We start from the raw sequence: 13,987 nt of genomic DNA on the forward strand, positions 1-13,987 counted from the left end.
ATATCATCCTTTATAATGTAATACAATCTGCAGACAGTGTGGTTGAAACGACCCGGTACGAATCCACTCCGTAAAAATAGAAGACCGAAACGATCCTGTCCGAAATAACTCGGGCCCGAATCGCCTCAAGTCCCAAACTATTCCGGGCAGAATCGATCCGTTCACGTTTCTTTGGTGGAGCTCATCAGCTTCGTATTTTGCATAGAGTTTTAAAGAAAAAGAATTTTCCCGGGTGTCCACACTGGTTGTACTAGCTATTCGGAGAAAAACATTGTCTGTCTTAGGTGTTGTTTATAAAACCTTTCATTCCCTTTGTTTTGGTGTATGATTGATGGTGTAATATGGGTTCTAGAGTATGTAGCTTGGCCTTACTCCTCAAGTGCATTTATTTTTTTTTAAACTGCTAGCTCCACTGGGTCATTTTCACTTCCTGGACATTAGAGGCAAATTGTTTAAAAAAATAAATAAAAAAAATAAAAAAGAGCCTGACAATTTTTTTTTACATGTTATGTATTTGGTAATTCATCCATTGCAATTTCATAAGCTGGTATTGTCTTTAGCTGGGCAAAATTAATTTTCCCTAATTTAATAGGTGCAAGATATATTGTACTTTAGACTTATTCTGATTTATATTTTTAGCACAAGGGAGAAGTCATTATAGTTAGCTACTTACTTAGCTCATATACAATTTCCATAAGTACATTATTCAAAAGAAATGTCAGCCACATTACATCTAAGTAGTATAGCGGTATGCCAAAATTCTCTCCATTGTGCATTTTTCAAATGCAACAACTTCACCTTACATACCTTATAATCTCAAAAAGTACATAATAACTGGTGAGCGCCCACTATATGCGTTCCGGGAACCAGGCTACTTTAAGTCTGTTACCCACAACAGCAGAAATTATATCAACAGCCAGAAAAAGAGTTATTGACACAGATAATAGTTTGTAGAATTTTACTTTATTTAAGTTTAGCGGGTTATATCTGGAACTTGGTTGTGCTGTAATTAAAAAGCAAGCTTGTACCATTGTTTACAATTGGCCAGCAAGTCCTGCATGTGTAAGCAACGGTACACAGGGGTTCGATATAGTCCTACATGTAAGATATAACACATGTTGATTTTGTTTAGGTGACACCCAAAACGTAAATATCATTGTCAGATCTTACATGTAGGACAAGGGTTCATTACAAAGAAAATTTGGAGTATCCGTCTATGAATCAAGGGATTGGGCTTCTAACCTGTAACAATATAACAGGTTAGAACCCTCATCCCTTGATTCATGAACGGATACTCCAGATTTTCTTTGTAACGAACCCCTGTGAACGGTACGAGTCCCTGTGGTCAGAATGTCGGCAGGCTTTTCGCACCACAGGTGCTAATCCTACAACGTAAGACACATTGCCCGTTATTTTTGTTCCGGGGGGAGATAGTACTAAATCAAAAACAGCATGTGCTATGTCTTACATTGTTGGACTACACAGGCACTCAACTCCCCAAAAAACCGACACTGAAAGAAACTGTGTACTGTTTTTATTTAGCTTTGTTTTTTTGTGTTGTTCGTCATAAGTAATACACATGTGCAAAGAAACGCTGTGATGTGACGTACACATCCATATGCCTAGTATGTATTGCTTATGCGGAGTAAAAACATTGACGTATTGGTCATTGACATGAAGATGTATAAACGTATTGTGTTTGGTTTTCCACAGTGAGTTCAGTATGTTACTAAACTGAAAATTGGATCCAACAAAATCATAAACAAGAGAGAAAGCACACTGATTGCTTCAAGACACCAGTAATTCATGCATGACACGGTGTATAATGAAAAATAAGTATTAATATATTAGGTGAACAATATTTCCAAAATATATATATAAATATATATATATTCACTCTAAATGACAATATTTTTCTACCTTTCACTGCCAGCATATTCGTAAAGACAATCTTATGTATGCTATTGTATCTGCAGACATAAATAATGTTTGTACCAATTATGATAACAAGGTGGCATTAATTACTTGGGTGGTGGCTAAACATACATGGCAGAGAGAGTTTAAATCTTTGTTTCAGTTTGCACTATCACATACAAACATTTTATTTACAAAGCAAGCCAACCCTCGAAAAGCCGACTTGGCATTCTTTTAAGGATGCGCTGGCAGTTAAATTAGGAAATATTTATTGGGAACAAGATCTGGCTAATGAAAAAGGCAGATATAAATCAAATCAAAATTTGTACTGCATCAGACATAGTGTACAGCAAAGGCACAGAATGTAATACAAATTCAAATTGTTCAGACTAGCTCAAAATGGAAGTAATATATACTACTTGTAAACACCCAAGGGTAGATAACATTGATGGACACTTCAGTCTGTGGCAAGTAATTTTTAATTTAATATTTTATATTATTATAATCCAACAAACATAGATATTAGTATCATATAATGAGTAATATTATAAAACAAATAAATGCAGTGCATACCAAAGTCTGTATGCAATTCATGATGAGAATTGTGGCATGATAATGTAAAATTATATGAATTTAAAGTTTGTACTTAGGAAGAAAGGTGTGAAACATATCTACTGGTTTTGACTTTTTTTTTATAAATAAAATTTAAGTTTGAGAGTATTTTTGTACAGTCAAGTATAGAATGATTTCATTTTTAGATACTACATTTGATACACTTATTAATCATTTTACCATATCAGCATCAGTGTTGTCACTGGAAAGGTGACCCAAAACTTACGACTCAAAAACAAAGATTTGTCCCAGAACAAATGGCACAACAAAATACTTCAGAAATTACTTTATGTCGTCTCAGTATATATGGTAAATACCTGGAAAGAGTGTGCTTGTGCAGGAAAAGTTAAGTAGCCACTTGAATATGATACTACTTCCCTTTATATTGGTAATAAATGAATAATTATTTATCATTTACCAAGTAATATATATATACAACTGGGCATCAGCATTACATTCATTTGAACATTGTAAAACCCAAGCTGCCAAAGAGGTATTTTATGACCTTTGCTCAGAAGAGGGTGTGTAAATATCTGTGAGTAAAATAATGTTTTGAAGAATCTGGAGAAGTATATATTGTCCACCTTGGATGCGGGAGGTTGTGGGTTCGAATCCCTGCTGAGTCATACCAAATACTAACAAAAGTGGTACTAAAAGCTGCCTTGCTAGGTGTTCGGCATTAAGAGGCTAGTGTTAAGGCCTGGTTGGCCAGGTATCAGGATCGTGTGACATGGTTGGACATGGTGCTAGATTACTGGCATGATGCCTCAGTACTGGACATCACCATAAACTGTCACACTGTAGAATCACACACGATATTGTGTATTAGACTGCTGGCTTACTGAAATTTATTGTATGATAAACCAGATACAGAATTCTATTCATCTCTTGGCTCTGCAATGCAAAATTTGGATTTTGTTTATACTGTATACATTTCCCCAAGGGTAAATAGAGAAGTTCTCAAACAGCAGCTGCAAGTCGTTCTCTTAAATAGTGCAAATTTATATTTATCATCGGTTTCAGTAAAAGCCACTAACCAACTTTTACAAGCAAGCATCATTGCAAAGACCAACTACATAAACCCATGCAGGAATGTTGGTCATTGACCAGAGTCCACTCATTCATACATAGAGACCTCCAATTTTTCCCCACCCACCATGTTATTCAGTGCAACAAATGGTAATTATGTGCATATAGCATAGAGATTTGGAATCATTCTCCCCTGAATTACAAGTGTTGTGATGTAGGTATAGGTATTGAGGTGTAGGTATCGGTATTGGAATGCAGGTATAGGTATTAGGATATAGGTATCTGTATTGGGATGTAGGTGTTACCTTTTCACTGGTGAAGGAAGCTTCAGCATCAAGATTGTAGCAAGTTTTTGCAAGTTGTCTATAATAACGTTTTCAGGAGAGCCATATTATTCCATAGAACTTGTCTTTCATGTACCAGTGCTATGTAGACTTTTGGCTCTGAAAGTTGAAAGCCCTGCACACTTTCCCTTTATCTTCTAACACAGCTTGAATATGATGGGAATATTTTTGTTCATTTGATTACCTTTCTTACTACAAGTGCTTTATTTTTACGACCTGTTGTTTAATATATAAAAATAAAATTCAATGTCCAAGAAAACTAAGGGTTGGGGTTAGTTGTTGGGGGTCTGTATGATGTACAGTCTTTGAACATAGGTATCTAAACCAACATTTAAAGGTCGAGAATGGACAAGAAATACTTTCAGAGAGCTCTTATGTACAGGTCCATGCAAGCCCCACAATTATTATTATTGAATAAAGTTTTATTATCATACAAACCTATACAGGAAACAGATGCAGGTGTGAGGATCATAATGGATCAAGAAAAGAAACCAGCACAAGAAGAAGGAGAGGGGAACAGCAGTTCATCCAGTAATGAGGCAGGAGCTGTTGGAACTAATGTAGAAGAAAAGACCAAGGCAAGTTCCAGAAGAAAGCATTAAGGCTTCCAGAAGTTATATTCTGTTGTCTCTCTCACCCCTTCTCCTCTCCTACTATCCATCCATGAATACTGTTTAGAACTGAGATAGTTTGACTGCAATTGGAGTGATATGTATGGCAAATATTCACCATAAATGAAAGTTTAACCTGCCTGACATTGAGCAGTTACCTGCAGTGATCACTGTTAAGGACAGAATTTTAATGATTATGAATTTGTTTTGGATATTATGGACTTTCATGAAGACAATAATATCTGCCAAAGTTTTGTTCCCATTAATACATTATGAACAAAGCCATATATTGCACTCATAGCTAATGAGCAAAGTTGAAAAAATATATGCCAAAAAAATTAAATCCTGTCCAGATGTGATCCAGTCATTGTTCTTATTATACAATAAAAATCAGTCTATAGGATTACTATTGAATATAATCGTTAACAAAAATATACCCATGGCAAGAAAATATTTCACTGAGAAAGAAGATAAGGCCTATTTGGGACAGTTCAAGCCAACTTTTGTTTATTCTTATTTTGGTTAGTATTTAAATACGACAATGGATAGCATGATTTGTGGAATGTCCATTTGTAATTTTTTGAGCCTTGGATATTGCAATGGATAGCATGATTTGTGGAATGTTCAGTTATAATGGTTTGAGCCTTGGATATTGTCAGTGTTTAAGCACATCTGAATATTTACATTTATGAAGAAAAAAGAAAGAAATGCGCAAGCCACATTATTTTGGCCAAACAGTGTGAGCCCTGACTCTTGTTCAGAGTATTGTACGTCATCAATACTGCTTTTTAATTTGCTTTGAAATTTAGTGCTTCCAACAAATGACAAGAAAAAATAAAATAGGTAATTGCTGTTCTTTGGGTGCTTATTCTTGATTCTTTAAAAAAATATGCACTGCTTTTTCACTGATAAATGTTTGAGAAATATTTGTTGTTTGATCATAAGGTGAGACTTTCTTTTTATCTTCCCTGATTAACATTACAAGATAAGGTAAGATAAGTTGGTTATTTTTGTTTATGAAAAGTTTAGTTTATGACAAAATGAGAAATAACTCGTGACTTTTAATTTTCTTGTAGCCCCAGTCCAGTGAAACACATTCCAATCAATCAACATGTAAGTGCACAATCAGAAAGCAACATTTTACGATGAAAATAAAATTTAGACTAATTCAGGTCAAACCACAAACAACACAAATTTACTGTTCTGGCAGATCTAGGTATATGCAGTATGTTAGGAGTAATCAGTAGGACAAACAACATGGACCATGATCTGTCAGTGCATTTTGTCTGTGTTGTTTGCAGTTTGACCCCATATATAAAGTAAATGCATGCAGTACATTTGGACCCTAATGATGTCTGTACAGACTGTAAACTGACAAGACCTAAATATGCCTTTGTATAATATTCTGACAGATCTGAGTAAGCACAGTTTGTCAGGTGCAATCAGTTTAACAAACAGGATAGACTCTGATCTGCAGGTGCATTGTACAATAGCAGATCAAACTGTGCCGTTGAATTCACCTTATAAGCTAGGATATATAGTACATTTGGACTGATGATGTCTGAACCATGCTTAACAAAGTATCAAGAACTTGTCAGCATTACAACTCTACCACTGTGTGATCTCTATTTCTGTGTCATTGTAAATGTTTTTCACATCAGTTAAGGTCTGGCAGTAATACTGGTGAAATGTTTCAACTGCTGTCCTGGAATTTTGAAGAGGGGGGAGACATTACTATGCAGACAGACAGGATTTAAAAAATAAGTTCTTAATTTTTGTGTGAAAATAAAGGAATATTTAATATATTATTTTCAAGATGTAATAAGATAAAACATCCGATTTGCATATCTTGGCTAACTTCATGTATTGAATAGAAGCTAATCCATGATTCGCCATACAACTACGATTTTGCTTTGAAATACAAATTTAGGATATTTTGCTTTATCACTTTATTTTCTCATTTACTGACTCGTTTATTCTTCATGATTTCAGCTGAATGGCTTGCAGAGTACATGGCACATTCTATGGGTATCTCAAAACCTCCAGAGAAAGTACTGGAAGAATTTACACTAGAAGGCATTGTGAAATACATCAAGAGTGAAAAGTGTCATAACATCATCACAATGGCAGGAGCTGGCATTTCCACATGTATGTCATAGTCATACAGATGATAAATTAGTAGAAAGGCAGATTGCTGTGTACAATTTATTTGCATGTTCATTTTGTATTATTAAGCTTTTAAATATGAAATTGAGTCCATTTTAGATTGCCTCACTGTAAGCTAATTTCTAAAAATTGATCAAATTTGGACCAATAGCTTACAGGATATTGGAATTAGAAATTATTTATTAAATTAGAAACCACTGAATTGTACTTACTGTTCTGCCTGATGTTCATTAGCTTTAGTGGAGCCAATTATTGATCCCATTTTTTGATTGGTTAATTGCTGGTTTATATGAGTGGGTACAGATCAGAAAAGTCATTTGCATAGCAGTCACCTTATTAAATTAAAAGTCACAAATGAAATGTTGTCATTTTCAAAAAGTTTTCACAGGCATCACATTTTCACAACTAAAACAACTTTTAAAATAAATATTACAATAAAACATGATTTCAGTGAACTCTGCACCCACCTGTTATTTAACACCCCAGATATTCCTTCACAGAATGATTTTGCCTTATAACTGCATTGTTCTGAGTGACCAGCTTCTGCATGTGACAGTGAACCATAATATTTGGCAAAATTTGTGTTTGAGCTTTGCTAAGAACAACCATTTATCAAAACCATATGTTACGGACCTCTGTTTAATAGTTTGTAACTGATTCCTGAGCCCACAGGTGTAGTGCTTATCTGAACTAAGATCTAAAAAATGATGGAAAATATAAAGTCTGAGGAATGGGTTTCTTCAGTCTTGAACATAAAGTTTTATGCTTCAGACTTGAGTACATCTAACATTGATTAAGTTATCTAAATCCTTGTTACAATAAATCATAGATTGTTTGAAGGAAGAAATGATGGATACACATAGCCTGTTTAAACATTCATATTTGTTGGTTTAATAGTTGTGAAAATCTGCACTACACTGACAATTGTGCCCAGCATTTTTGGGGGTTGTCCAGTAAATTACTGCATTTACCCCAAAGATTCCCATAATCAAAGTTATTCAACAACTTTTGACATATATAGTTAGTTCTGATTGCACACTGTTCTGGTAAATCGCCATAAATCCTGTTGATGGAAAAGTATCATAAGTTTATACACTTGTTTAATACATTTAAGGGGGCCCCGAGTGGCTGAGTGGTCTAAAGCGCTCTCTGTTATAAATCACTGCCATCTCACCTCTGTCTGTGTGGGTTCAAGTCTCGGATTCGGCTAATGTGGGTATGTGAGAAAGTTTGCCAGTAGCTTCTCGTGGGTCAGTGGTTCTTTCCGGGGTTTTCCCGGGTTCTTCCTCCACCATTAATACTGGCCGCCATTATAGCCTATTGTGTGCTGAAAAATGGCGTTAAACCCTACAACAACAACAACAACAATACATTTAAGATCATCTAATGAAAGATGATCAAAAAATTTCTTTTTTTGACTCAGTATCATTGTCTGTCAGCTTTCTACAAGTTGGCCACTGTTGATCACAACCTTAACCATGCTTTATCTTTATCTGATTCATTTCATTGTTAATCTGAGTCTAGTAACAATTCTTTATCTAAAAAATGTCAGAGACTGTAAATGATCCACATCTGACTTTTGTTTAGCCATGACCCAGGAAGGTAATATAATGTGCGGCAACATTAGGATGCAGATTCAGGATTGTCTTTAGAATTTCTAGTGGAGAAAGAGTTGTAAGAAAAAGTTCCTTTTCTCAGTACAGGAGAATTTAATCTTAGGTCATGTTTTTTTTTTTTTTTTGTTGGATGTTTCTTTTGCACAACCATGACAATTGAAACCCAAATTCACAATATCTATTAAAATTAATTATTGTTAGAATATTTCTAGTCTTGCCAATTTACACCCAAATGCAAACTGCATATACCCAGACATAGCATGAGATAATACAATATTATAGTTGCTTTGTTGCTTTAGATCAAACAGGGAAGACCCTGCCTGTAGATTAGATGTATAGTGGTCTGTTTATATTTGGCTGTAATTCATCATTGAGATAATATTGGCTGTAATTCATCATTGAGATAATATTGGCTGTAATTCATCATTGAGATAATATTGGCTGTAATTCATCATTGAGATAATATTGACTGTAATTCATCATTGAGATAACATTGGCTGTAATTCATCATTGAGATACTATTGGCTGTAATTCATCATTGAGATAATATTGGCTGTAATTCATCATTGAGATAATATTGGCTGTTATTCATCATTGAGATAATATTGACTGTACTTTTCATTGAGATAATATTAAATATAATTCATGTTTTAGATAATAAGTTAATGAGATTCACAGCATTCTGACTATATATTATTCCAGCTTCATATATCAGTACATTAAAACTCATAAAATATAGCATGATAATTCCAATTAATTTCGATGTAATGTATAAAGCTATATGAAGTACATTAAATAATCTAGTCTTTCTTTCTTTCTTTTTTCAGCTGCTGGCATCCCAGACTTTAGATCACCAGGCACTGGGTTATACGACAATCTTCAGGCATACAACTTGCCAAGTCCACAATCTGTCTTTGAAATAAATTATTTTCAGGTATAAGTCTATCAGACATTTTTTAAATCAGAAACAGGAAATTTGAAATTGCCATATCCAAAACTTTTCGTTAGTACCATATTTCAGTCTTTTCACTTGGAGTATTGATGCTTTAAGTATTTAAGTTTGAATAATTTCAGGCCAATGTTATTGTTAAATTCATGCTTTGGTCAAGCTTTTCAAAGTTTATGTTCATTACATTTTGGTGTTTAAGAGTAAGGAAATATTAAAAAAGAAAATAAATTCTCATCATGTCAGAAAGAATTTAATGTTATGGAAACATTTCTGAATGAGGAAAGTTTTTCATGATAATAATCTGTTGATCTTGTCCATCTCAATTTTTGTGCTCATATGTCATTAAAATGCTACATACATATGCACATGTACACCTGCTGATGCAACCACCACCACAGTAGGGATAAATATCTGCTTAAATTTAAAACACTCTTCACAGTTAATTATACATGTATGTATATTTTCATTTATTGAAGGAGCATCCTGAGCCTTTCTTCATGTTAGCCAGAGAATTGTGGCCTGGTCATTTCAAGGTATTTTTCTTACATGCTTCCTTTTCTTTGTAGCTCTACTCTTGTTATGCAGCTTATGGAGTGGTCTGTTGAATGTCATCCCTCTGTCCATTGGCACAAATTTGTTATCATTATAGAATGGTCTGTTGAATGTCATCCCTCTGTCCATTGGCACAAATTTGTTATCATTATAGAATGGTCTGTTGAATGTCATCCCTCTGTCCATTGGCATAAATTTGTTATCATTATAGAATGGTCTGTTGAATGTCATCCCTCTGTCCATTGGCACAAATTTGTTATCACTGCTCCTCCTAAATTACTTGGAGGATTGCCATAAAACTTTACAGACACATTCATCCAGTGGTCAGGTTGGTCCTAAATGAAAATGATGCAAGTCACACACCCAGGACGTTGAAAATGTTGTTATTGCTACTCCTCAGTGAAGGGTCATATCAACATGGGGGTTTCATGAAAAGAATTTTTGTGATGTCTAGTTGATCTTTATTGAAAATGGTGCCGATCTGACATCCACTATGGCCATAGAACTATTCATCTTTAAACATTTTTGTATTGCTACTGGTCCTGAAAGGAAAAACATTGACAGAGGGTATTCACCATGAGTCTTGTGATGTCGTGTTGGTCCTTAATGTAAATGGTGCCAGTCTGTTAGCCAGTATGGCTGCAGCAGTAGCTGTCTTGAAAATCTTATTGCTGCTCATCTTGAACAGAAAGATAAGACTAATTACAATGTCTAGTTCATCCAGAATAACAATGGTACTTTTAAGCTGTTCATTTTGGCCACAACAGTGCCCATTTTGAAAATATTTTTATTGCTACTCCTGAATGGAAAGTCAGATTGTAATTTTGTTTTCACCAGAAGACTTCCTATGATGTCCAGATCATCCTGAAGATGATGCAGATGTGATATTGAGTATGGTGGTTTTCTTGAAGATTTATTTTTGCTTCTGAACGAATGGTGGTACCAATAAGGTTTTCACTAAATGACTTTTTATGATGTCGTGTTGGTCCTGAATGAAAACGGTGCTGATCTGATGGCCAATATGGCCACCACAATGGCCATTTTTATATTTGCATCTGCTGAATTAAAGTAGAATATTGCCACGGAGTTTTCACTAGAAGACTTCTTATGTCTAGTTGGCCCAAGATCTAAATGGTGCTAATCTGATGAACCATTATTGCCACCACAGAAGCAATCTTCAAAATGTTTTTATCACATATCCTTCTGAATGGATGGTCATATCAAAATGGGGTGCTGAAAGTCTTCTTATGTTGTCTAGTTCTTTACCATTCTAATGCTGACTGTGAGAGATTGTTCAGTATTGTTTTCAAAAATAAAACTGAATTCAGATCCAGGCTCTGTAACCCATCACTTAGTGCTCTACTGGTGTGCAAAACATTCATAGTCTCAGCTGGTACAAAGTGTTTTGAAATGCAGTATGAGAGTCTGTTGCTTTTTAAAGCCCAAAGTGTTATATATGAAAACTTGAAGCAGTAATTGATGTTAAAAGTACATATCAGTGACTTTTGCGCAAGGTTTCTCTGTTGCTTTGCTTCTGCTTCCTGTTTGTCATGCAGGGAATAAGCTACAATAATTCCTGATTGATAGTTATTTAACCAGGACTGGAACAGGCAATAACCATAAATGAGATCTGAATGTAACATATTTCACTGTGTGACACACTGGTAGTGTAGCTTTCTAAATCAACCAAATTAGACAAGTTAAAATTCAATGTAGAACTTTGCATAAAAGTGATTATTAAATGATGATTAAAGTACTTCATTATACAAGTAGAACATGTTTGGAATGTATCTCGTATGCTGAACGTGCTGCTGGGTTAAGATAATAAACATGGAATGGGGGGGTCAGATTACGAACCATGTCACTTTGTTTTAATTTGCAGACAGCAAGCGTGTATTCTCAATAGTCTGTTTCATTTTTACTAATAAAAATGCGTGCCTAGTACTGCGAATGCTGTTTCAGATGAATTGTATATTTAAAAGATAACGAGAACTAATAATAATTATTCATGACTACTGAAGACTAAAATAACTTATGGTAAGTATTTTCTTGTGTCAGTTCTCCATCTTTTCTATCGATATGTGCATCGTACAGCAAAAGTATTGATACATCAACATATTGAAGAATTATTTTATCCCTAATGGTCACCATATTGCCTTGTGTCTGGTCCAGACATTGTGAAACATAGTAGTCACAGTGTTTGTTTGTGTCTGGTCTCAACATGGTGAGACATAGTCATTGTAACATTGCCTTGTGTCTGTTCACAACCAGGTGAGACCTAGTGGTCATAGTATTGCCTTGTATCTGGTCTCAACATAGTGGTCATAATATTGTTTTGTGCCTGTCTCATCATGGTGAGACATAGTCATTGTAACATTGCCTTGTATCTGGTCTCAACAAGGTGAGACCAAGTGGTCATAGTATTGCCTTGTGTCTGGTCTCAGCATGGTGAGACAGTGATCATAGTATTGCCTTGTGCATTGTCTCAGCATGGTGAGACATAGTGATCATAACATTGCCTTGTGTCTGGTCTCAACAAGGTACAACATGGTGATTATACCATTTTTGTGTGTCTGGTCTAAACATTTTGAGAAATAGCAGTCACAGTATTGCCTTGTGTCTGGTCTCAACATTTGGAGACATAGTGGTCAAAGCATTGCCTAGTGTCTGTTCAAACATGGTTAGACATATTGGTTATAATAGTGTTTTGGCTTCAGCATTATAAAACTTTGTGGTCACATAATTGTCTTGTGCCAGGTGTCATAATTGTTGGTGAGCTGTTTTTAAATAATTGTATCTGCTGTTCTCAAAATTTGAATGTCATTGTCATGCATTTCTTCTAATAAATACTCATTCCCTAATAAATATCCCTCTCTTTATTTTACACAGCATATATAAAACTGAATACAGTGGGACCTCGCTATAACACGGTAGTTGGGAGCCATAGAATCTGACCGTGTTATGAACCGAACCGTGTTATATGCAACCAAGTCAGTTAGCTGAAGAAAATGTACCCTTCCCCCCAAAAAAAAAATTGTGTGGGGGGGAGTAATAAATGCGGGCGGTAAAATACGTGCTTCGTCGGCACATTTGCTATCTTGAATTAATGCATATTAAATGAGAAAACACCTGTAGTGAAAAGAGAGAAGACATCATATAATAGTTTACTTTATTTAGAGAACCATGAATTGGTACATATACGTGAATACTGTTCATATATAAAATGTCTAATGTATAGCATGATCAGAGTATCAACGCAGTGTACTCACCTGCGAACCTCATCATATACATTGAATCCACAATACAAGTGATTCCATCGAAAATATGCATACACAGCTTTAAAATATTCACTAATTTTGCAACAGGTCATATTGGTCTGAATTCAGTGGAAAAACATAGCACAATCACGTAACGAATGACGAAGCACATTTACTTTGAAGTACGTTCGAAGTCGGTAAAAGTTAGCCGTTGGCATAAACTTTTTCCCTACAAAAGGTAAACTTTCACAGCACAGTTAAAGTGTTCCAGTCACGTTGGAAAATGCAAAAATCCATCAGATTCCATCACTTTTATTTCAGTTTAGTACTGACTTCCTTTGAAGAAAACTTCTTTGCTGTTATTGAAAGATTGTAGTCGGCTTTCTTTGATGAAGGGTGCATGCGCTTTTGAAGTCGCCGCTAAAGAACAGCTTTGGAGAACCAAACCAATGCCCATATCTTACTGTGGCGGCAACATCAAATAATTGTATTGCATGAAAGAGACAGGGAATTTTTCCATTTGCTGAGTGCGTTTTCATAACAGTCGGTGCTTCAAAGGTAATCTGTTTCCTTTGAAATTTCAGCAAACTGTTTTATCTGGATACATTTTTAAAAGGAATTGGCCGTCGTTTAGACTATTCTAGTTACTGTCCCTCCATGCCTGCTGAATAAACCCATTTTTTTAATATTTTTGTTGTTGATACATTTGTGGTAGCAGCGTGATGCTGCCTTCTACGCATGCGTCTGAAAATTAACAAAGGGTCAACGGACGATAGAGACGCAGGTGTTCTGATGACATAGATTATTACAGAAAACGTGAGTGTTCTGAAGGATTTAATTCAGAGTGAAAAGAAAAGGAATTTTACTTACCATCCACACACAAATGCCAGTCTTTGTAAATATATTAATTACTAGCGAGTGGCCGAAAATCCAATGA

General features: G+C 35.1%; 1 protein-coding gene across 2 annotated transcripts in view; it reads left to right on the forward strand.

Annotated features, from left to right (window-relative positions):
* Positions 1-206: 206 nt before the first annotated feature.
* LOC149808419 (NAD-dependent protein deacetylase sirtuin-2-like) overlaps positions 207-13,987 on the forward strand; it is a 72,846-nt gene continuing 59,065 nt past the window's right edge. The window contains exons 1-6 of one of the 2 annotated variants that reach the window (XM_089976994.1): positions 207-284; positions 4,346-4,477; positions 5,587-5,623; positions 6,503-6,658; positions 9,120-9,226; positions 9,718-9,774. In XM_089976994.1, the coding sequence (XP_089833120.1) occupies positions 4,373-4,477; positions 5,587-5,623; positions 6,503-6,658; positions 9,120-9,226; positions 9,718-9,774 (462 nt within the window). In that variant the 5' untranslated portion in view covers positions 207-284; positions 4,346-4,372. Of the gene's footprint in view, positions 285-861; positions 947-4,345; positions 4,478-5,586; positions 5,624-6,502; positions 6,659-9,119; positions 9,227-9,717; positions 9,775-13,987 lie in introns of those variants that run through there. The other variant, XM_089976985.1, reaches the window with a different exon arrangement.

Source organism: Sinohyriopsis cumingii, chromosome 1 (genome assembly GCF_028554795.1).
Source record: "Sinohyriopsis cumingii isolate HCF-2022 chromosome 1, ASM2855479v2, whole genome shotgun sequence".
Lineage (NCBI taxonomy): Eukaryota > Metazoa > Mollusca > Bivalvia > Unionida > Unionidae > Sinohyriopsis > Sinohyriopsis cumingii.